The 26,668-nt window shown below is 34.9% G+C and overlaps 1 protein-coding gene across 2 annotated transcripts; it reads left to right on the top strand.

The window, feature by feature from the left end:
* Positions 1-1,395: 1,395 nt before the first annotated feature.
* Positions 1,396-22,813, top strand: LOC149793382 (hemicentin-1-like). Of its 2 annotated transcripts, XM_089967362.1 has the most exons (10): positions 1,396-1,515; positions 5,179-5,245; positions 5,875-6,186; positions 10,550-10,843; positions 14,275-14,439; positions 15,199-15,223; positions 15,445-15,491; positions 15,959-16,083; positions 18,315-18,416; positions 20,077-22,813. In XM_089967362.1, the coding sequence occupies exons 1-9, from the start codon at positions 1,513-1,515 to the stop codon at positions 18,387-18,389; spliced, it is 1,113 nt and encodes a 370-aa protein (XP_089823488.1). In that variant the 5' UTR covers positions 1,396-1,512; the 3' UTR covers positions 18,390-18,416; positions 20,077-22,813. The 2 variants fall into 2 exon arrangements, with proteins under 2 accessions (XP_089823488.1, XP_089823487.1); XM_089967361.1 differs by lacking the exons at positions 1,396-1,515; positions 5,179-5,245; positions 10,550-10,843; ... (4 more) ...; positions 18,315-18,416; positions 20,077-22,813 and adding an exon at positions 6,617-8,381 and having other exon boundaries at positions 6,056-6,186.
* The last annotated feature ends 3,855 nt before the right edge of the window (positions 22,814-26,668 follow it).

Below are 26,668 nucleotides of genomic sequence, written 5' to 3'. Positions count from 1 at the left end.
TCACAATACAAGCATGTGTAAAATCTAACATATCACACGAATAAATGCACTAGTTTACTACGAAGTAACCTATTAGCGAATGACAAAATTAATTCTGACCACAAGCTAAGAATCTACATAATTCTCTAAATAATACTCAAATACGCATGTAAATTAAACACTACAAAGGTAATTCTACGTACTAAACAATCGTAGTAATTAAGTATACATGCTATACATAATTAAAATTACTATGCCGTAATATTGTGGAAAAATCGAGTAAATAATTTACTGACCTTTACGAAGTTTTGCCTTTCCTTAGAATCTCCTCTCTAAGTTTTACCACCAAATTACGAATGGCTTCCTCGGAGTAACCATATATTGTTCAGCAATCTTCCTAGGCGAGACTAAATTTTCGCTTGCTAGCTAGAAGTTATAATTCGGATCGAAATTGTTATCACAATTCCGATTGTTGTAGCTTTGAACCGCTCCAATTAAAATTAGTGGATAGTGCCCTTCTCGCTTTTTGTCCACGTGGAGACTGATTTAGAACACGCCCCGTTCTCTAACGCCTGTGCTGATCCAAGATGCTGGATGTTCGATTTGGTCATGGTAACCTTCCGTAAGAGATTAACCTCAGCATGCGGTAATGTTTAGACATCAAATCAAGGCTTGTGATAATAAGTTGACTTAATTTATACACGACTTACTAAGTGGGGCTGAGCAAACGTGACATACTTAATAATTGCATTTATTTAGACTGATTTATCTTCCAAAACGTTTGTGCAATTCAGGTTTACATTTTTCGAACTTTATCTTTAGTTAGTAGTATATACTCCATTTTCTGCTGAGGTGTCGTAAACACTGCTATTTGTATATAGTTTGTAGTTTATAGTATATTTTCTGCCTTCCAAGGACGATTGTCAACTTTAATTTGTCTGTCCACTATACCCATTGTGTCATCATATTGTTAAATTCTTATTTCTCCCTAAAATCCATCCTATTTCATAACTCTGTCCCTCCACATAGCGACATTTCGAATGTCAAAGTTAAATTCGAGTTACACCCAAAATGGCGTTTAATGTTAAATTCCCCCTTTCTCTCGTAGTGATATCCTAGTGTTAAATTCCTTCATCACACCTCCCATAGTGACATCCAAGTGTAATGTTGAAATCCAATTCCCAGCATGACTACTCTGTCAACTAAATGAAGCCTCTAAACTTTTTCATCTTCAATGTAACCATAGATCCCTATAGCCGCTTTAGAGACTACAAATAGATTACATTATGAAAATGTGAGGATGTTGCGAACCACCCAACACTACCATATATTTCAAATTTGTTTATCTTGACCTCTAGTTGTGTCAGACAGGAAATCGTTAGTAATTCGAGCGATGACTTTAATACGAGGCACTTAGATGATTCGGAATGTGGTGATATGGGGTGATCGCACTCAAGCAACAGCTTCATATGGTATCGCACAACACCGAAGTATATCTCGTGAAAAGGATAAACAACCAGGAACATATGTGTAATGGTAAGTCTGGTATCTAGTTTAAACAAAATATAGTGCTTTATTAGAAAATAATTCAAAGTTCATACATTCCGGGTTGAGAAACATGTGCGTGGCGCGTTTATGATCCCCTCCTGTAAAATATATGAACTTTGTGAACGACACATTATATTTTCAAATAAAGGAAGAAAAATCATCCAATATCCAACTGTATGCGTAAGTGAAATGATAAGTGACGCGGAGCAAGTAAATATATCACATGATTTTTGTGCAAACATTTATCTACACATAGTTGAAAAGCAAACAGCGTGCAATAACGGTGAGACAGCAATGGAAAATAGACTAATATTATGATAAAGTCGAGAACAAATGACAAACGTTATGCAGAACATAAACCACATACAACTTGCTCTAGCTACGTCATATACAGTCATGTTGAATAATGGAAATATGTTTTCATGAATAATACAATTTTGCAGAACAGTGAAGATTTTAATTTTGGTATCTGTGATCAATATATTTGTTCTTATTTAAATTTGCACATTTAGCAAACACGGCAAGCGGCAAATACATTAATTTCTATGGTCCCTATACTGCTCTGATAGAAAATTTTCTTTGTACCGCAGGAATCGTAGGAAATTTCTGTGAGTTTGGCTTAACAAGAAAGCAATATAATATTTGCTGTATGTCTGCTGTTACTGCAACTATTATTTTCGGATTATCATGAGCACACCCAGCAAATTGTTGGTGAATTCAGATTCCCGAAGAAGTGCGTAGTTTAGCGATACACCTTTAAATCTAGCAGACGAGGAAACACTCCTCTAATTTGGAGGGGGGAGGTTTCTTAGGATGGCAAACACCTACTATAGGTACCATCCCTGGAGAACTCACGATCCATGATATCCCAAATTTTATATTTTCTTCGGAGAAACCTGGCTTGTCATAGCTCATGGTCTTCAAGAAAACAATAGTACCAATGTAGTATGATGGATTAACAACTTCGACCATGCCTCCTCTAAAGTAACAAACCGTCTGCTCTTCATCAAAGGAATTTTTATAAGGTTCAAAAAGCGATGTTCGTCCATTGCTCAACGTGTTTGTTTTAATGGTATTTACCATGTCTTTTGTACGTAAACTACCTTGGCAGGAATCGAGAACTAACTCAGCAAGGTACGAAAACAAAGGGGTGGGTACTTCAGGGCTTTCTTTGAAAGTCCATATGTGAATTTGTTTACTATCAGCACAACACCTGAAGGAGAATAAAACAGAAAGCAATGATGGATATTTAATATCCCTCTTTCGCGAACTCTATGTCAGGGAGGATATCACTCAGCTCATACACCTTTTTTTTTTTGTTTTCGTGACAGCTTTGGGAGTTTCAATAAGATATGTGTAAGTACTGCCTCAAGTATATCAGGCTAACCATATCTCCCATTCAGCCTTCACTGGAGTCCACTCTCCTCATTGTTAATGTAGGACGTTCGGGTCCTGACTGCATGCTGTTTGGAATTTCGTCTTAACCACTTAACGAGTAGATCGATCTCTTTTTCATAACGTTCTTGAAACGGAATTCTTATGTAAGATATTTTTCAAGTCTGTCGTTAAATTTTGTGAATCTCGTTAGAATGAGATCTTACATTAAGAGGAGTTTGGTTAAGCCATACGTTATTGTCATCATTAGGTACACATTTTTCCAGGGTCGTATAGGATGTCTGTTATTGATCTAGTCGAAGTGTACAATGGTAAGCATGGGACTCAAGACAGAGGTACATATTATGGTGAAACAATGTTGTTTTGGAAACATCTTTCTTCTTTCAACCGGCTCTATCGGGTAGGACAGTTTCGCATTCAATGCCAATGACCGAACACTGATATTCTTCATCCATTTCGAGATCCTTCGGTTATGCTGCTGCAGCAGCTTCCTCTGTGTCTTGCAAGCATCTCAAGATCACAGTCTAACTCTGCTTTTTGTTTATGAATTTCTGCTTCTCGGGTCATGTATTATATGTGGACTTTTGCCGCTTCTAATTTAGCCTTCTTTTCTAATATCAGTGAAGCACGGGAAATATGGACTTAATGGAGGACTTTTTTAAAACATTAAACTTTTGGCTTCTAATGTGTTTCTGCTAACAAAATGGCCGTAGTGTCTGCTATATTCAGTTTTATGTTCTTTCAAATGCTAACATATAAACATCCAAAAAGATCACGATAAGGAGCAAATTTTGTCAGTGACATCCAGTGGAAACTTAAACCGTTTTTTGTGAGGCCTGGTCCTTTACAGGTTACGTCACGGTCTTCCTGGGCTCATTTCGTGATCATAATGCGGAAACTTACTCCGGTTTTCGTAACATGAAGCAACTGAGAACGCGATAGATAAAGTGAAGCCGACCTATCCATCTCAGAAGCCTCGCCCCTCCCCCCCCCCCCAGCGCCCTTCCCCTATCTCAGCGGAATCTTGTACCACACTGGAAGCTTGGTTGACTTCCTAGCAGCATGCCATTGCGTTCTGCTTATTCGAATCAAGTTCATATGGACTCTGCTATTAATTCAGATATACTTACTACTTTTGTGCGCTAGAGCGAGGTGCATAAGTAAATTTTAAAACCTGACCTTCGACCCAGCTTCATTGTTGTTCCAGGAAAGCGTATAATTCTGAAGTGTTACATAGCTGGTGCATAGGAGCTATGGAATGGGTTATGCTACTTGCAGCAGGATATTCTGTCAGTTGTGTCACATAAATACTTCGCATTTTGAAGTAAAACTGCTAATAGTATGTGTGCATAGAATAGTCTTTATTTGTGCTTGCCTAATGTGTTGGTTCCCGTGTACCTCGCATCTTTGCCTTTGACATAGTTCCATCCTTTCTTGGTGGTGTTGGGTGAACATATGGACACATTCCCGTTTGTTTGGGTGGGGGGTGAACACATGGACACATGGCCGATTTAGGTTAGGGTGCGTGGAAGATAGGCAACAGGTGCCGTTACAGGCGGCAAAGTTTCACATCTTACATGGGACGAATCATGACTTTTATTATGACAGTGTTACACACACGTACACACACACACACACACACACACAAGTGGCACATTTTGTTTCTATGATTATGCTCTTTGAGTGTATGATATTTTTATGACAATGAATAGTAAAATTAAATTAATTAAAATTAACGGAGACGAAAAAATAAATACTATATACTAACAAGCAAACACTGGAACCTTCGACTGAAAGAAGTCAATAGTACTTTACATCCTTTTCACCTATGTACCGCCCCCAAATATCTTAGACATTTTAGAGGAACGCGGTTAATACAAAAATAATTGTTACTGTTAAGGATCGTACTATTCTATCTTTCATCTATTATTTGATTTGTATTTTACAGAATTTTAAATCTTTACAGTTTATATTTTATTTGTGATCCTTGATCTTGCGAAAATGTTTTGTGCAAATTAACACTATTCATTTTTTAACTTTACCTATTTTTGGCATTTTATAGCGTCGTTTGTTCTGGTGTACCTTTAAGTTCTACTCCACAAATACATCCACTTAATCAACTCACTGTGTACTTAATTTGATAAGTATAATGAACACAAGCAATTTTCTAAATACTACTTGAAGTCTGTTTCATATTGGCAGCAAATCAGACCCGTCGTGCACTCTTTCTTTACGATTTACTTCGTTTTTTTTCAGGAAGTCATCCATGCCATTTTATTGATATATCCAGCTTTCTTGTGGGGATCTATTGTAACCTTAGCAGGTGAGAGGGTACGGGAAAATTCTCTGAGCAAAATGACAAATACATTTTATACAAATACAAAATACTACACACCATTGCCAGCCTGCAACGAGTTTAATGTAATGATGTACAGATCTTGACCCTATAGAGTAATGCCCAATTCACACGTTTGAAAACTTATTGGTCATCCAGTTGCCGCAGTTTTATAAGTTGCTGTTGTTGTTCTTTTTCTTTTCTTTTGTTTAACATTTGTAAAACGATTAGCAGGTACAGTTCTAGGTAATAAATGATGTACAAATATAACTTATAATTGACAGAACTTACTGAGACTTGGAGCACAACCACTACTACTGTCAACATCAACTTTATCGTCGTTGTCATCATTACCCACACGACCACCATTATCATCATCGAAATAAATTAAACAATACAAATAAGATATGTATGTAATTTGTACTTTTGGTGTAAAATACATTGTTCCCTGCTTGCATATCAAATGAATATTACACGGTTTTGGAAATGTATTAATTTCTGTGAATTTCTTTCCGCCTTCATAACCCAGTTGATTTATGAACTTAATGTTCAATTTTGTTCATTAACCAGATCTCGTTATTATCATGTTTCACTAATGTTTGTTATAATCTGTACAGGTGCACAAAATGTGACTGTTCGCACATACAATAACGTAGTTCTCCGAGGTGAAGACGTCACAATGAAGTGCTTCATTCCCGTTAACGTGTCGACGGGGGATTTTCAATGGTATTTTACTCAGAACGATGGCATGGACAAAACCTTAACTAATGGAACAAGGTATACAATGTCTTGTAGTTTCAAAGATGCAAATTATGTGCATATTCAGATCTCATTCAAGAATGCCACCTTTACCGACACTGGGAAATATATATGTGAAACGATAACTGCCACGGGAAAAGTTAGAGGAGAGCTACTACTGAATGTCTACGGTAAGAAAGCTCTTCTAATTTGGTGTCAAACTCATGCAGAAGTTGTATTTTGATTCGTTGGGTAGTGAGACAAGTTACCTGTAACAAAACATTATTGGCGATGTATGGCATATGACCTGTTCATTTTTGTATAGAATTATTCTTTTATTAGACACAAGCAGAGGACCTCTAATACCAATGTCAGTGTAATTCTTGTTTTATCCTTGGTCTGTTTGTTTTATATACACCTATAACCTTCATATAAAATAGTCTCTATCAAATGTGAAAAAGTACAAGATACTTCATTTTAAAGCTATGATATATGCAAGAGAATGTTTCATTAATAATTAGCTACTATTCTTAGAATATTCTAAACACGATCACTTAAAATCTTTGGTTTTAAACATTTGCTTTTTTGGAAGAGAATCTTATTTTACGAGTGTCTTCTCAGCAAAACCAGAGATTACAGTTCCCAAAAGTAACATCACAACTGTATCTGGTACAAATGTAACTCTCGAGTGCGCGGTGAATCCCAATGGTGAGACCAATATTTCTACTGGATGGCATAACAGGTTTCGTCAACAATGGAACAATTTAAAGAAATCGAACAAATATTTTTGGACAACGCAAATGCCGTCTCACGTCATATCAGAAGTTACGACAACGGACTCTGGATCTTCATATATTACACTAAGTTTGTATTACCGTCTACATGGACAACAATACCAATAGCAATACATCGCACTAAGTTGATATTACCGTCTACATGGACAACAATACCAATAGCAATACATGCCACTAAGTTTCTATTACCGTCTACAAGGACAATAATACCAATAGCAATACATCGCACTAAGTTTCTATTACGGTCTACAAGGACAACAATACCAATAGCAATACATCGCACTAAGTTTATATTACCGTCTACAAGGACAACAATACCAATAGCAATACATGGCACTAAGTTTCTATTACCGTCTACATGGACAACAATACCAATAGCAATACATGGCACTAAGTTTATATTACCGTCTACATGGACAACAATACCAATAGCAATACATCGCACTAAGTTTGTATTACCGTCTACATGGACAACAATACCAATAGCAATACATCGCACTAAGTTTATATTACCGTCTACATGGACAACAATACCAATAGCAATACATCGCACTAAGTTTATATTACCGTCTACAAGGACAATAATACCAATAGCAATACATGGCACTAAGTTTCTATTACCGTCTACAAGGACAACAATACCAATAGCAATACATCGCACCAAGTTGATATTACTGTCTACAAGGGCAACAATACCAATAGCAATACATGGCACTAAGTTTCTATTACCGTCTACAAGGACAACAATACCAATAGCAATACATCGCACTAAGTTTGTATTACCGTCTACATGGACAACAATACCAATAGCAATACATCGCACTAAGTTTATATTACCGTCTACATGGGCAACAATACCAATAGCAATACATGGCACTAAGTTTATATTACCGTCTACAAGGACAACAATACCAATAGCAATACATCGCACTAAGTTTATATTACCGTCTACATGGACAACAATACCAATAGCAATACATCGCACTAAGTTTATATTACCGTCTACAAGGACAACAATACCAATAGCAATACATGGCACTAAGTTTATATTACCGTCTACATGGACAACAATACCAATAGCAATACATCGCACTAAGTTTCTATTACCGTCTACATGGACAACAATACCAATAGCAATACATCGTACTAAGTTTCTATTACCGTCTACAAGGACAACAATACCAATAGCAATACATCGCACTAAGTTTATATTACCGTCTACATGGACAACAATACCAATAGCAATACATGGCACTAAGTTTCTATTACCGTCTACAAGGACAACAATACCAATAGCAATACATGGCACTAAGTTTATATTACCGTCTACATGGACAACAATACCAATAGCAATACATCGCACTAAGTTTATATTACCGTCTACATGGACAACAATACCAATAGCAATACATCGCACTAAGTTTCTATTACCATCTACATGGACAACAATACCAATAGCAATACATCGCACTAAGTTTCTATTACCATCTAAATCAGAGGTATCAAACTCAAACCACGCTGACGGCCTCGTGATGCCATTTCGGATGGCTTAAGAGCCGCGCCACCTTTGCTATCTTTCATGACACCTTCTGATGCCACGGGATTCGGCTGCGTGTTTGTGACCCCTGATCTAAATGGACTACAATACCAATGGTCACGTATTACACTAAGATTCTATTACGTTCTACATCAACCATAATACCAACAGCAATGTATTACACAAAGTTTCTATTACCGTTTACATGGACTACAATACCATTAGCAATTTGTTCCACTAAGTTTATATTACCGTCTACAATACCGTATTGCACCCCAAAATGCTACTGATATTGTTGTAACACCTCCTGTCCGAAAATAACTGTTCGAACAGTTTGACCTAATACTCTTAATTTCCAGTAGCTATATGGATTTCGCACTGGACATTTTCGGATTTGTTGTTGCAGCTGTTGCCGTTTTTGTTAGAGTGTCGTTTACAATGAAATTCTTCCCGTCTCCTGCGCTATCTCTATCTTGCAGATTTTTTTCGCTTGTGTAACAATGGGTACGTTAACTTATCTGTGGAAATGTTACCTAAGATTGACTGATTTACAATATTTGTCAGTCTTATCAACTTGTTTTTTCATGCTTGCTTTCGAATTATGCATTCATGAAAGATTACAGTTGTCATTTCATAATTACTGTCATTACATTTTTTCCGTTTAAAGGTTTTGAATCCTTATTCAAGTTAATTGATTCACTCTGATTACACTTATATGTTTCGTCATTAAAACATCTTTACGACCATTTCATTTCTAGTTAATGTAATTTATTTTCGTCTAATATACGCTTTTTTAAGGTGGTGATGACAACGAGCTTTACAAAGAAGTGAAATTTTGTTTTTCCTCCCGTAACATTTTACAATATTTACTTATTCTAGAGGTACGATTAAATGAACTAATAAAAAGCTCAGCTTGTGAAGAGTCGGATATGTAATCCAAAGGTCGCGGGTTCAATAACCGCCCAATCCATCCCACGTCGGCGGCTTCATTATGCCCGTGGGGAAGATATTTAACTCCCAGTTCAACGGCATGCTATCGCCAAATACAGCGCTAAAAGTGCCGTCCTAAGAATCAGGAAACCAACCAGTCTGATGCCCATACTAATAAGATGAATTGTACACAAAATTCATCCAATCAATCAGTCTAATCTCCATACTAATTAGATGAATCGTACACAAAAATCATACAACCCACCAGTCTAATTCCCATACTAATAAGATGAATCGTACACAAAATTTATCCGACGAAACAGTCTAATCTCCATACTAATTAGATGAATCGTACACAAAAATCATACAACCCACCAGCCTAATTCCCATACTAATAAGATGAATTGTACACAAAAATCGTCCAACTAAACAGTCTAGTGCACATACTAATTAGATGAATCCTACACAACAATCACCCAACCAAGCAGTCTAATGTCTGTACTAATTAGATGAATCCTACACAAGAATCATCCAACCCACTAGTCTAATGCCTATACTAATAAGACGAATCCTTCACAAAAACCGTCCAACCAACCAGTCTAATGTCCTACTAGATAGACGAATCCTCCAAAACACATCAACCAAACAACTAGCCTAAGGGCCACACTGACCAGATAAATCCTATCAAAACTATATCTTGAAAGCAAGATTTTGAAATATAGATTATACAAATGGGTGCCAATTTATTCTTGATATACAATTCAAAACGCACTTTGTTACGTGTTTTAAACAGTATTGGTTATGGAATATCATGCCAGGCATCAGATAATGTAGTGTATTGTAATGTGCTGTAAATCACCATTAAAGCCACTAGACAACCTAATGAATTTTATTTTTGTCCGCATGATTTTCCTGAATACACAACTATATAAGAATTCGCGAATATTTTCTTTTATAAGCAAATTCCGTGACAAATTTTGTTTTGTGATACTTAGGAAACTACTCAGTCTTTTCATCGGACAGTGAACAAAATCAGTGAGTCAGCACAACTTACCATCATTATACGCTTTTACTATCGTGAAATATCAGAGTGTAAATTTATTTGTTTTACTCCCTTTTACAGTATAGGTTGTGTGAATATTTATTAATGTTGGATTTCCATTGATATTCTAATGTTGTATTTGATCGATTCTCAGAACGTAAGGGTTGCAACAAATGCATATCTTAAAGGGGACAAAATTTAAGTACGGACATGACCAAACCTTCCTAATTTATGTGTTCGTTTTTTCGCAGAGAGACCAACAGTTGCGGTCAATGAATACAATTACAGTATAGGAATGGGAGATAATTTGACTCTGCATTGTTCTATCGACGGACATGGCAGTGCCGTTAAAGGGATATATTGGTTAAAATATGAGAATTCTCAATACAGATATCTTCAATCCTCCACGAGGCTATTCTGGAACATTTCAAATCATTCGTTGAAAATTATTAATGTTAGCTTAGATGATACTGGAAACTATTCATGCAGGGGAGTGACAGAACATGGAATGACAGAGAGGCAACATATCAGTGTCCAAGTATTTTGTAAGTACCGGTTTACTACTCGGATTAGGAAGTACATTTCAGAATATATATCTTTCAATGTCAAAAAGTTTCGCCTATTTATCGATCTTGTTCGTCAAGATCTAGAAAGTAAGTTGGACTACAGCTGACAGTGATACTAGATAGGTGTGTGTGAAATATATTTTATTAAAAGAGTTTCTGAATACCTTTGATGTATGTATGTATGTATGTATGTATGTATGTGTTGTCATCCTTAAAATATCTTCATTGCATAATGATATAATGTGATTAAACTCTACTCATGCGGGATGTATTTGTATTTGATGGTATAGTAAAATGATGAAACACATCATGACTGGCATAGGAGAATTCATGATTAAATATAAATAATACGAGGGTTTCAGTAAGGGAAATAATTCTAATTAATTCTTGATGCTTCGATCGTTTAAAAATGCGCGCGCGCGTGCGTGCGTGTGTGTGTTTTGTGTGTGATTTTGGCATTTTAATGTAGCTTTAACACTTTTAGTCATATCGCTACGATGTCTACAGTGTGGCATTTATTGTAATGTCTAGCACTGTGGCATGATGTCCCATCTTGTCACATTATCCTGACACCAGGCCCACCAGTCCGTACACCAAACTTTGATTGCTGAGTGCCAATCGAGGCAGCTGTTAGTACCATCTGTATAAGTCTTTAGTATGATTCGGCCAGGGTTCGAACTCGAGACCTCTCGTATTCAAGGCGGACGCTCGTACCACTTAGGCCACCGGAGAGGTCATTGAAAATGCAGTATCTTATATAAAAATTAACCTTAATTTACAACGCAGCTCTTGATCTCATATTGGAATTACGTGGAAAAAATTAATTTATACGCTGTATCCCATATAAGGCTTCAAAGTAAAATATCATGTAAAATGAGTATACATTTAACTGTTTACACTAATAAAACATTCGGGAAAAAGAAACACAATCCTAGTTGTTGTCAGTGTCGCCAGACAGCGTTGTTTTTGCATCAGAATATATGGTGCCAGATATATGTAAAATGGTGTGAAAGAGCAACTCTTAAGTTCTTCATTTCAATAGATAGCAAAATACTTAATCCATATTTTGCCATAGACGCAACATGGAGGGTTTTCTTTTTAACTTGTTTTAATTCTGTGATAATATTTTGAGTATGCAGCACACATGAGTGTTAGTGGATCTATAATTGGATTCATCATTTACATTGTTCTCTCTCTCTCTCTCTCTCTCTCTCTCTCTCACACACACACACACACACACACACATGTATATATATATATATATATATATATATATATATATATATATATATATATATATATATATATATATATATATATATATATATATATAAAGACAGAGACAGAGACAGAGAGAGACACACACAGACAGAGACAATTATAAAATCTACTAGACAGAACGGAAAGTATTACCCCTGGATTCTATAGAAGAATGCTTGATAATTGTAGGCAGAATTAATATTTAATACAAATAATACTATCATGCAGGTTAGAGGCTCTCCCGCGGACCTGGGTTCGAATCTCCGTTGAGCACGAATTAAAAATTATATAACATGCATGATATATATATATATATATATATATATATATATATATATATATATATATATATATATATATCCTTACAACTCAAAATACGAATATTTTTACAGTTAAGGGATGTGAACAATTTTAGAATTTAACGTCAAGTTCAACTTAATGTAATACCGTGATTATATGTTGAACAAAAATCTGACGCTACATTTTAGTATTCCAGCAACTGAGATTGTACAATGATACATTCTTATATATATATATATATATATATATATATATATATATATATATATATATATATATATATATATATATATATATATATATATATATATATATATATATATATCTTATTCAATGTCAGAAAGTTTCGCCAATTTATCGATCTTGTTCGTCAAGATCTAGAAAGTAAGTTGGACTACAGCTGACAGTGATACTAGATAGGTCTGTGAAATATATGTATGTATGTATGGATGGATGGATGGATGGATGGATGGATGGATGGATGGATGTATATATGTATGTATGTATGTATGTATGTATGTATGTATGTATGTATGTATGCTTGTATGTATGTATGTATGTATGTATGTATGTATGCATGTATGTGTTGTCATCCTTAAAATATCTTCATTGTATAATGTTATAATGTGATTAAACTCTACTCATCCTGGATGTATTTGTATTTGATGGCATAGTGAAATGATGAAACACATCATGACTAGTATAGGAGAATTCATGATTAAATATAAATAATACTAAGGTTTCAATAAGGGAAAGAATTTTAATTAATTCTTGAAGCTTCGGTCATTTAAAAATGCGCGCGCGTATGCGTGTGTGTGTGTGTGTGTTTGTGTGTAATTTGGATTTTTAACTTAGCTTTAACATTTTTTTTGTGATGTCTAGCACTGTGGCATCATGTCCCATCTTGTCACATTATCCTGACACCAGGCCCACCAGTCCGCACACCAAACTTTTATTCCTGAGCGCCAATTGAGGCAGCTATAAGTACCATCTGTATAAGTCTTTAGTATGATTCGGCCAGGGTTCGAACTCGAGACCTCTCATATCCAAGGTGGACGCTCGTACCACTTAGGTCACCGGAGAGGTCATTGAAAATGCAGTATCTTATATAAAAAATTAACCTTAATTTACAACGCAGCTCTTGAGCTTATATTTGAATTATGTGGAAAAAATTAATTTATAGGCTGTATCCCATATAAGGCTTCAAAGTAAAATATCATGTAAAATGAGTATACATTTAACTGTTTACACTAATAAAACGTTCGCGAAAGACAAACACAATCCCAGTTGTTGTCAGTGTCGCCAGACAACGTTGTTGTTGTATTGGAATCTATGGTGCCCTGCAGATGTAAAACTGTGGAAAAGAGTAACCCTTACGTGGCTCATTTCCAGAGATAGCAATATACTGAATCCTTTTTTTGCCTTTAGACGCAACATGGATGGTTTTCTTGTTAAATTGTATTAATTTTGTGATGATATTTATATATCATAACATCTCTCTCTCTCTCTCTCTCTCTCTCTCTCTCTCTCTCTCTCTCTCTCATGCATATACCACATACACGCACACACACTCACATGCCTCTAATTCTTCTTTCGGTACAAGTTTGTGAAGTGTTGTGTTATATTAAGCACACATGCTTGTAGTGCAGTGTTATATTCAAAAATACAATAGTATAGCCTAAAAAATCTACAGAGTTAGTAAAACTAGTTGCCACTTTGAAGTCTTGGCTGCGTCTTTTCTATACATAAGAGTGAACATAAATAAGAGTGTATGCTTTATACCCCGTACAGTGGAACTTAGAAGTATTACTGACGTTACACATTAAATCTTGTAACTAATTTTCATTTAGATCTTCAGGTTATCAGCCAACAAGATAAAGATCGGACTGGAAGATCATCTAAGACATCTGTGGTCTATGGCGTATCTATTGTGGCTTGCGTGACCTTCGTAATTTTGATCGCTTTGATTGTAGTCGTTATTATTATCCGAAGGAAGCGCTTGAAACGACGTAAAGGTAATACATGTAACCTAATCTTTAAATAGTTTACGCATGGAATGCGAAGACGACGTAATAAAACTAAATGTTAAATTTTATCTCCTTTCCTTTCTAGGACACCGTAGTTATATCAGAGACATATAATATGCCTTCAGCTCGATGTGCCTTTTATATATTTGTAATTATTTTTTGTCTTTGTTTAGTGCCATCATAACAGAAGATGCCTTAGTGCCACAAGTCCTCGACTCCGATATTTAATGAAATTGATGACTTCATATCATCGACATGTTTAACAGAATTCCCCGATTCAGGCAATCTGCAAATGAAGTTAGATTCATGATCCTTCTCTATTGATTTGAGAAAACTTAGCATTATGGCTGCTTTGAAAACAATTTTGGGGTTGTTCAAGCTTAAAATTGTGGCTAAATGGAACACAGTTTTCAGATTGTGTCTGCATTTGACCTTAGCGGTAACAACTCCATGTTAGCAAATATTGCAATGGACTCTTAGTGCTAATTAACTTCGAAACTGTACACAGTAGCTTTTTCATATCAATAGGTTCCGGTTCGAAACTTGTTATTCTCGTTCAAACTTAAGCCCGTTCTTGATTTTTGATGGTAATAATTGAAGCTAAATTTATTGAGTACCTCATGTTATCATCTCATCCAGTGCTTCTTTACCTAATATATAAAACATGCGTCCAAGGTCTTATTAAACACTCCATAACATGTTCTGAAGACATGCAATTAACTAATGTTCATTTCTTTTCTTTGATAGATAAGCCAGATTCAGGAGTAAGAAGGTAAACTTTTTCATTCTACTAGCTGAAGCAAAAATAAATATTATTTTCAATCATATTGTTTCCACACTTGTTAAGCATCCAATCTATTATATGATTGATGGTATGCCGTTTTTATTCTTATCATCTATGCAACAACGCCATATTATTTGCAAATAAAGACATAACTAAATGTGCAAGAAAAGTAGTGATATTATGAAATCCGCTTTCTTATTCATTTGCAGTACAAATGAACAACAGCAGCCTTCTCCATTGGAAAACATTAGTAGTGGTAAATTCTTTCATGCTGTCTCTTACGTGCTCTCTCTCTCTCTCTCTCTCTCTCTCTCTCTCTCTCTCTCTATATATATATATATATATATATATATATATATATATATATATATATATATATATATATTCAAATTCATCAGCACCATTATTATCATCACAAGCAGTATCAACAACAACATCATGAACACAATTTTTATCGATAGGTTAATGATATATATCAACTAGCCACAGGATTAATTAAACCAAACTGTATGTCAAATTTATGCAATCCAACTTGTCCATGACAATACTAGTTTTTCGCTTTTTCAACTTGTCCATGACAATACAAGTTTTTCGCTTTTCCGTCTGAAATGCGTCCAACGAGGATGCAGATGTAGGTAGCCGATTCGCAAATATTTGTTGTTCTTTGTGCTTTTTCGTGTTATTATTATTATTATTATTATTATTATTATTATTAAACTATAGGAAATGCTTATGAGCAGTTGTGTTTTCATCAAACGGAAGATCTGACGTATGCGCAACTGATTCGACAGTCGAACATACATATCGATGCAAGCACTAGTACTTGGGACGGTGAAACATCACATGTTGTCAGTATAACTATTAACAATGTGTTCTTTCTGTTATTTTTACCATTGAATTAGATTTTCTTGATCATTTTATATAACGCTCTTTTGAATGTCGATCGTCGTTTAATTTATTGTCAGGTTCAAAGAAACAAAAATTGTATTACTTAGTATTCAGAACGTTTTATTCCTCATATAAAGATGTCTTTTCTAAAATTGTTTGAAGCAGTTAAAAACTTTGTCACCTGCGGGTAAGATGCATCTGAATCGTCGTCTTGATAAATTTTGAATTAGTAGATACGTTACAGTGTAAATTGTAGCGAATGTCCTGCAAATAGCTATATATTTAAGACTAAAGCTATATTTAGAAAAGCTATGACGTACTAAGAGCGGAAATATTTTCCAGTAATTGTAATGATAAGTATGTATTTATGCATCTATTTACGGTGCGAGGAAAACTTTACTCTCTGGAGATAAAACTTGGCTAATGGCTCTACAATAGCTACTTCAATTTTGGACTCTACAACCATTCGTAAGTTCGTGGCATGGCTTTGGTTGATACATACATGAACGTCAGGAATTTTCAACATATTCCTAAACAACACTGAACATAGTTCATCCCAAATCAGCAGACATCATTATGACCACAAGTAATTCAAGCAATATTAGCAGAGAGCGTTCTGACACCAAGTTATTTTAATTATGTACAAATGCTATAAAATATGGCCGCCGTTCCTAACCTTTAGGACAGATGGTAGTATCACTTTATATGAATCATCCTGGTATGTTTGCCTTTCAATGTTTATCAAATAGCTTGATCTTCTCTAAGGCATGGTCAATGCTACTGAAAACAGATTTTTTAAAAAAATAACCGTTCCTCTTTGAATACCTTTGAAAAAGAGTTAAAACAAACGTAATGGAAAGGTTTTCCGCTTAAAGGCTTCTCAAGGCTTAGAAAATAATGCTGATCCGTCATTAAACATGTCCGCCATTAAGTATATCCGTCATTAAGTATATCCGTCATTAAACATGTCCGCCATTATTAAAAACAAAGATAACATATTCTAGCAGTTCTTGTTTAAAACCTATTAACAAAATCAAACTAAATTAAAAACAAAGAAAATCAGGGAGACTTCATTTTAAATTTACTTGAATTATACAGATCCACATTCAAATAATGATTCAGTTATTTAAAAAACACAAATCTGTAAATGACTTTTATTAAATAATGCAATATGATGAAGTGGATCAAATTATTAAACGGCGTCCTATTTACCCTGTTATCTTGTCAATTACTAAGGCATTTAGCTAATTGGGCCCTTTGTATTCAGGCAAGAGATCTCAGTCACTGTGTGGTTGATCGTTTTTCCATCAAATATTACAAGTTTGTCTTTAATTTTGCGTTATTTTTCTCCACAAGTGCCGATTTTGTTCTTCGGCTATTCAACCAGTGCAAGGGTTCGGCTCTTGTCTAGAAATGCAATGCCGTTTATAATTTTGTCCCCGACAGTAAAAATTGTTATGGGTCACGTCGTACGCATGTAAAACATATTTGCCTACTGCACAATATAAGATAAATAACATCAGCGCAGTAAGACAAATAATAATAATAATAATAATAATAATAATAATAATAATAATAATATAAGCCAAAGAAAACTCTTTAACCAGCGTGCCGTCATGGACAACACCGATCCAACACTAAAATCTCAATCATCGACGCAAATTCCCGAAAATCACATTTCCGAGCGAATTGAAGCTCACAAAAGTCAGTGATGTTGGAGGGGAATATAGTTTGATCCCAGATACAACCAAGCGGTGTTTTAGTAAACGTTTAGTAGGGAGATGCAGTCTTTGAAGCTGTTTGAGGCACTATGATGGCGGACTTTGGTAGCAGCAGCAACAACGGTGACTCCACTGCTACCACTAAAGTTTTCATCATCGTTATCAGCAACAACAACAACAACAACAAGGACGACGACAAAGACGTTAAAATTGCTACTACTAATAGTAACAATATTCTTCTTCGACTTTTCTTATTCCTTTTCCTCTTCTTCTTCTTCTTCTTCTTCTTATCATTATTATTATTAAAGTTTGTATGTGAATCGTATATATGATGATATTTTTGTCAGTGCTAGAATATTTATTAGAAGATAGCATATATAATTTTACTATATATATTTTTAATAATAAATTATCCGACACTTTTATTAAACCATGATACTTAAAAATGTAAATATATATATTTGTTTCAGTATATGAATATGATTAACACATATGCTGCAGTTCAACAACGTTCCTCAGCCTCAAATTCAAACAGCTATATTTAGGAGGAGACGGAATCAGAAAATACGCAGGTAAACGTTCCCCATTCCCCTTTACCTTCTCCTCCTTCGCTGCTTTTTTATAGCATGGACAGAACCGTATGCATGTACATGTAAGGTCTGTTGCAGTCGATTTTGCGTACGTAATGTTTGCGTAACGTACCGATTTGGTACGCGTCAAAGCGCAGAATATATTCATTTCGGAAGGTGCTGCAGCCATTCTGACATTAATTTACTCGAAATCAAAATAGCAAACTGACCGACCATTGCAATGCCAAATTGCTGTCTCATATCGACGTAGGCGAGGATTCGTCTAAATGCTTCCACTTATCTCGGCTTGTCAGTCAGCATGTCAGTTTGACCTCAACTAATCTCTGTCTTTGTCTGTCTGTCTGTCTCTCTTTGAATATATGATGATACAACTGACAGACATACCGACAGATAGGTAGAAAGATTGACAATCTCAAGGTCAATCCTCTCCGCGTCCCCACTCCCACCTCTCTCTCTGTCTTTCTGTCTCTGTCTTTCTCTCTGTCTCAATGTCTTTATTTCTGTTTCTCTTCGTTGTTATGTAAGCATGTAAATTTTACCTCAGTGGATCCAGATCTTTCTGTTTCTGCACCTATGGTGGTAGAAATGACATATAAGAAAACCAAGTGTGTGTGTGTGTGTGTGTGTGTGTGTGTGTGTGAGAGAGAGAGAGAGAGAGAGAGAGAGATTTTCAGTCCAGCGCGTCTCACATTTGTTTTCATAAAGCCATAGTTGGACATTGTTGATAACACGTTTAGTCTCTTGCTTGGTTGAAAGTTTCTTTTGTGACTCAATGATTTGTTCCACATTTTCAACTTTATCATCTTCAAATGGCTCAACAAAATTATTAAATCAACAATTTATACGTAAAGCATAATCATGGTTCGGATCATCTGTAAACAACTTTAAACTATTGAATACATTTTGTTCTTTAATAATTTTACTAAGAATATTCCTCATTCGTTTTTATGTTCTAACCGGTGATCGAATTTACACTGTTCGGGACATTAGGTATACAATGCTTGTCACATTCTTCCTTCATTTCAACCAATTGTACGTTAAATTCCTAAACGTTTGTTTAATCGATATGAATAAGTATTTAATCGATAAGAATAAGTGTTTAATCGATACGAATAAGTGTTTAATCGATATAAATAAGTCAAGAAGGTCATAATAAGAAGCAAATAAAAAAATTACAAAATGATTGGGAATGACTGAAAACTAAACTTTATAGCAGACACACTGGATAGGGAAGTGAAGAATCCACTCCTATCACCAATACGTACTACTGGAAATTTCTTCGGGGTTGCGGGTCTCGTACTTCTTTGAAAAGTATCTCGATAACTAATATGTATGTATGCATGTAAGCATGCATGCGTGTGTGTGTGTGTGTGTACCAACCCGCACAATGGGTCATTCATTGCTATGAATAGTGTCTGATTTAAGTATTTCATACAGATTTGTCTGAGGTGTAGAGAAAAGAAATGGACTGCGTATACTTTACCAAACCAAATTCACTACCGTTGAACTATATCGAGCATGAATGAAGGTGTGAAATAACAAATTTGACAATTTAATTAATTCTGACAATGCTTCTTAAATATATCACTGGCAAATTTTGAAGCAAGCTAAATTAAAATGCTACATTTATATATTTTCGTAGAGGACAATAACTGAAGAGCTGAACTAACGCAATGGTTGAAAACAGCAGGATGGTCATCCGACGGTCCCCATCCAATACAACCTATACAGAAGTGGTAGTCTTCACTTTATAACAGGGACAGGTCGATCCTATTAAAATGCTAATAGAACACAGAAACGCTTCGAGGTGCAATAGAACATATTGGTGTTTCTGTACATGTAAAAATATTGCCAATATGCTTATATCTGAATACAGTATAAGGGTTTGTCCAGTGCATAAAACCTTGTACAGCTTTTTTCCCCTCATTGTGTTGAACTTGAAAACGTATATTCCTATTGACTAATTTTAATGAAGGCATGATACCATTTCATTCAATTTACCTGTGATTTATCTTCAAGATAATGTAAGAAATCACTCTTACATACATTTGCCGTCCTACAGCTAATGCAATGACTGAATTTATGAAGTAGCAAAGAAAGAACACGAAACGTCGACGAACACTTGTTACATAACGTCTATTCGTAGGCATCTATAACTTCAGTACATGCGTATATTTTAATTAGGTTTTCCACACCAATTCGTAGAGTGGATATAGAATCAGATAATAATTAACACATGACTAACCTCTTTTTATACAGTGTAGGAACATACGTTTTGGCTTGACGACTTCGACACATCCCTACGTCTTATCAAACTCGTTTGTTCCGCCCATTTAGAACAAAACACATACTTTTGTCTATGTATCGTGTCTGATTATTAGGTTATAATGATTTTCGTTATTGTTCATAGTCAGAGAAAAATGTATTCTACTCTTTTTCAAAAATCTTATCATCATCATCATCATAAACTAAGTCGTTATCATCATCATCATCATTATTATCAGCATCATCAATCGCTGACATGAATAGATTGATCGACGAATTTAAGCTACATTAGATCGATATATGAATGGTTTCAAATCTACCAATCCTTCAAAACATTCTTACAATGGGAGCAGGTGAGTTTACGCTACCACATGACCCATTACAATGCTGTCATTATATACAATACATGTTATGTAGCAATCTTTACTACTGGATAGTCTACATATTTCTATGAGAGTTCAAAATTATCATAATTTTTGAAAATACAATAAGTTTACATTAAGCTAATCTTTGTGTTACGAGTCTAGAAAATCCCTAATGTTGGACTTAAAATCACTCCCAAGCATCAAAATAACACCTCTATGCATGGTATTGATTATCTCTAATTTCTCCATTTATAATTAAATAGCAATTTCCTTGTGATCTTTCTAAATTGGAGATGTCACTGGTGACGCTTAATATAATATCCGTAATTCTATTCAGTAAATCACGAGTTGTATGAAACAATGCTGCATGTCATTCTGAACCCTCAAGACAGCATCATTATTTTCTATATGTGATTTAATGCATATTGTAACTCAACTTGTGGCCTCTTTCCACATATATATAACATTGTATCTCTCATAAAATCAGAAAAATCCAGATCAAACATATCCTATGTTTCAGACAAATCTATGAAATCAAAATATTTACCGTAAATTCAAAACTGCGTTTATTTTTATATTTGTTGAGACTTTTACTGTTCCAACTCAGTATCCAAAAAAGTCTTATTTACAACCAGTTCATCTTTGTCACGGTTAGAGTCGTGGTGCTCTGGGCCTAACTCTAGCTCTTTTCTTCAGCGATAGAAGTAGTCTCATCAGTGTCGCCATCACGATCATCTCCGTTCTTCAAAGTTTTGAACGACGCTGCGGAAATTTCGTTCGTTAAAATATTCGCGTTTTTAAACCTAGAAAGATTTCTTTTTGTCTCATTCATCTATACCACGCATCATAGAATTTACTTTTGCACCTAATGGCCGCACATTCACTTTCATTCTGTCCATCCTCAGAGAAAATACAAGCACTTATTCATTGTTTTCCTCGCCTTTAGATGGAAACGCTCCTTGTCGATATACAGGGCGAAGTTCAAAAGAATGGATGTAGGGGCGTGCTTCCATAGACAATCCTGGTCAAATCATAAAGAAATAACCATCTCCTTTTACATCTACTTATTTTGCACGAGTTAAATTTTTTATTCGTACAGCATATTAGTCTGAGATCATGTGACAAGTTATTGACCCTCTGACAGAGTTCATATGATTATAATTGCAATGCCAGTAGCTGGTAAAGGAAAGTAACATTTAAATTGGTCAGAATGTTACCACGTTATCAAAATGAATTGCGTTTATTTCTGTATGAACTGTAAGGAGAACTACTTTTCTAAGAATACCCACTTCTATAAATAGAGTCACGTGTTCAGCATAAGAGAGACACGGCCAGTTAAGGCAGACACAAAGGAAGCATTAAAGAAAAAGAACATTCTAACAATTTTTAAAATAAATAATTGAATAAATTTGGCTTCCATTGGTTGAAGGACTGGTATTATGACGAGCTTATTACAATCAAGCAAGACAATCCCAAGTGCTATAAATTGCTACGTAATAGAAAACACCAAACATGTATTACTACGCTCAATTAAGATTTCTGTTTTCTAATGATGGAAACAAAATAACAACGAATAAATGAAATTTCAATTATAAGAGTTTAACGCTGGTTTTTCTGAGTTTATCGTGGTATAAACTGTCAGTTGCTGACTCACACAGCTTACATAACGCACGTCGTTAAACTCTTAATTCATTAATAGTTTCCAAATCGGCCAGTTATTGATCGCCAGTGTCTTACGTACGTCAGGGTTTACAGTCTGCTGCGTAACTTGTTAGATTTGTATATTTAAAGATCCTAGTTTGTGACGTGGACTGCTTGTCTGTCATTTCTTTCCACCTCTACTGGGTTTCATATTCCGACAACCACGATCCGACAACCACTAATAATACACTCGATGTCAACAAGAACTTCAAGATTTCAAAAACCGCTAAATAACCAGGCCCTTAATACTTTGAAGGGTTTCTCTACAAATCATCACGTTGAACGAAACGCAATACACCGTTACTGAGTTTATGAACTATACATATAAAAAGTTTCAATTAGTACAAGAGTTATAAGTACAAAATACAATCGCACTTTGATATCCTGATAAATAAACATTGTCTGTTAGGCAAGTAATATGTTGGTGGAAGAATTTTAAATAAAACATTACCAGAGCTGGAATATCTTATTAAAGAAAGTAGGGCGTATTATTTGGGAATAAACTGTTAATGTGTTTATGTTAAACTTTTAATTTAAAGGATAATCAGGTGTAAACCATAACGAAATTCACGGTCACTAGCTTTGTGCATTAGAAACCAATGACCCACTACCTCGTCCATTCAAATTACATCTAATCTCTCTCATTGGAAAACATACAACGGCCCATCTCATTGCTCATTTTCAAGTTATCCATTATATTAGCATCATGGCGCCGTTATGACAGCTATTAAAATATTTGCCCAAACAGCGGCCGTTTGCTGACCCTTTAAACGGAGAGTGTACATCTTTAAGTTTATATACTTTATTCTTTCTATAAGACGGAGTAAATACTCACAAGCCTTTTTCTGTATGGAATGAGCATTGTACGGGTGAAATATGTTCAGTAAATATTTTGAAAAGTCATTTTGCACCCAGTTACTGTTAAGGTTTCAATATCTATAGAAACGCCAGCTGTCAACACGGAATAAATTTAATCATCTAATCTCGTTCTGCGAGAGTTGAGAAACTGTATTTTACCAAGAAAATATAAGGGTGACAACGATAAGTAAGATTTACTTGCTAGCATTACACATTATCCCTAATCGATGTTAAATGGATCCTATAGGTGAAAAACGAATCTTTTGAGAAGCTTTGTAATATCTAAATTCTCGACTTGGCTTTAAGGCTTTGGAATGTAATCAAATTATAGAATTTTGTCGACAATACTCCTTAGACCAACTACGTTCAACAGGATTGTATGCTTAATTACTCTTTATTTACAACGTTATTACATAAACTGGTAAAAAGTTGCAAAATACTTGAAAAATATTACTGAAAATAACTTTAAAATGTGTATGAAATGGGATTCGAACTCTTATATCTTGGATAAGTTAACATATATACTACCAGTTACGTTAGATATTGCTGTGAGTATGACACCAATAAGTGAAGGTGTTTTACGCCGAGGGATCTGGTCCACAAGTACCGTTAGTACTGGCCGGTCATTGTAAAAATTAAGTTGGAATTTCTAAGGTAATTTCCAGTTCAAATAATAACTGACGTATCGCAGTTCTAAATGTATCGCAGTTCTAAAAGTAAGAATTGACAAACCTAGCATTAAAAGGCGTGTCTATCATAATAAAAATAGAAACTGAATTTCCAGGGTAGTGTCTCTATTTAAGAAAGTAATTAGCATAACATAAAACTGATTTGTGAGTTTATATTTCTAAATATAGACTAGGAAATTTTTCAGTTTTTCCTTCATTCTAAAACTAGTAATTGGCTTCGACAATTTGACAATACAGTCAACTACTGCTTTTAGAACTAGGTGCTATGTTTTAAAGAAATGCCCGTTGAGTACACTCGAATGATTCACGCCCGCATTCCCAGACATTAACGTAATTAGGTAAAATGACTAAAAACTAGTTCACGAGGCAAGTTATCTTTGGAAGCAGAATAAGTTCGTCGTGGGCTATGCGTTTGCCAGTAAAACATAAGTGAGGCTGATTGTCTTAAGTCATGACCTATTAAAGGCAAAGTGAACGTATCCCAGAATAGGATCCACTATTTATACGCCCGCTCTCACGGATTGATCACGAATTGATGTACTGTAGACTTAGATTCTGACTTCCTCTTTTTCCAGTTCGACCCCAGTACTTATTCGATAATACTAGAAGCATCTACATCGCATGGTGACACCACCGCTAAAAGGAGACCAGAATGATGTCTTTCTTTTTCTTTGAGAGTTGCCCCATCAATAATTGGGGAAAGATAAAATAATCCTATGCCCAATAAATTGACCATCACAATAGATTAAATTTACCCAATAACATTTCTTTTCCTGAAACCTGGTGGAAATCCTTTTTCATAACTGAAAAATAAATGAAGTCAGGTGTCACTCCGCAAAAACTGAACAACATTTCTGTGACTCTCATACATTTTGTCCACAAGAAAGGAGAGTTTTAACATCAGCACAAGGAACATCATTGTGAGAATCAACACAAATACCATCGAGAGGATTTCCAGTAGCAACATATAAATCGCCGGTGAGAATTCTTCCTGCAGTAACACCTAATATTTCTGGCATTTCTAAAATATACAGTACCAACGGCTAGCCCTGCTCTGAATTCGAACTTCCTGGAACATAGGTTGTGATCTTTCTATCCATACCCTAAACTGAGATTTCCATGGGTCCATGGCGACATTTCCGCCAGGCCCCAAGTCAACAACAGTAGAATTGTCAGTTGTCTTTCCAGTGATGGTGTCTTTAACATTTACAGTTTGAATTGTATCAATATTACAGATAATTCGTGCGTTGTTTTCTATTCATTTTTTATGTTACGTGTTTAGGCTAGAATAAACAGTAACAAAAGAAAGATTGAAAACAACAAGCTTTGAAACATTTAACAAATAATTTATTTCCCTGGAAAAACATTGTAAAAATTGGAAAATAAGAACTTACGGTTTTAAGAATCAAATCCAAAAATAATCCAAGAATATTACACTAACTAAATTTTAGAAGTCCTAGCAATGAAATGTTCTAATCAATTCAAGTTCGAGTTCCGACGAAAAAATCCAAAATGGAAGGCGATGACGTATACTTTAGTCAGTATAGAGTTGATGTGTACAGTCCTTTGTGAACCACAGAAAATCATATTCCGGCGTTTGAATTCCGAATAAAATTTAAATAAATGCATTTGTCCAAGAATTAAACGTAAGCATTCAAATATTTTCAGAAAAAAGAATTATCCTTTAGAATCCAAATAATCTGAATAAAAATTAAATAGCACTCCCAACTGACAGAAGAGACAATATCCAGATTAAAGAAAAAAAGCCCGATTGAGAAATATCTCTATAGACATCGATATAAAACCTGACTACTGCGCAATATTTGAAAACCTAGAATTAAGAAATACATATAAAAAAAATCACGACCTCCTAGTATGGCCTTGATAAAATCTAATCATTTTGCTCGAGAATAAAATAAAAGTAAAATATTGTTTACTTGACCCTCAATCAAGGCCGGGAACTAGGTCAGAAATAGAAACAGTGGTTCTATTATTAGGTATTTATGAACAGATTCAGGTCAAACTGAATTTTCTGGAAAATATCATATTCCTAGTAAACAAAATTCCATTACATTGGCATGTAATGAAATTAGAAATAAAAAAATTTAAAGTTACAAACAGACAATTAAATTAAATCAAATATAAATTAAATCAGATATACGTATCAATTTAGTATAATTCGTTTCATGTGGAGAGCATTTTGGACTGTTAATTCTCACACATAGGTAAGATCATAATTTGTTTCCATATAAATTACATGCCTTGAAAATTATATTACTATTTCTTCGAGTAACTTTGCTTGTGGGTGAATTTCAAAATATTTTCCAAATAACCGATTGAATTTCTGTTGTAAACT

Source organism: Sinohyriopsis cumingii, chromosome 8 (genome assembly GCF_028554795.1).
Source record: "Sinohyriopsis cumingii isolate HCF-2022 chromosome 8, ASM2855479v2, whole genome shotgun sequence".
Classification (NCBI taxonomy): Eukaryota; Metazoa; Mollusca; class Bivalvia; order Unionida; family Unionidae; genus Sinohyriopsis; species Sinohyriopsis cumingii.
This window is presented reverse-complemented; position numbering and strand designations above follow the sequence as displayed.

Coding starts and splice junctions, on each gene's coding strand:
- LOC149793382 (XM_089967361.1), top strand. CDS start 6,750: ATGGAACAATTTAAAGAAATCGAACAAATATTTTTGGACAACGCAAAT.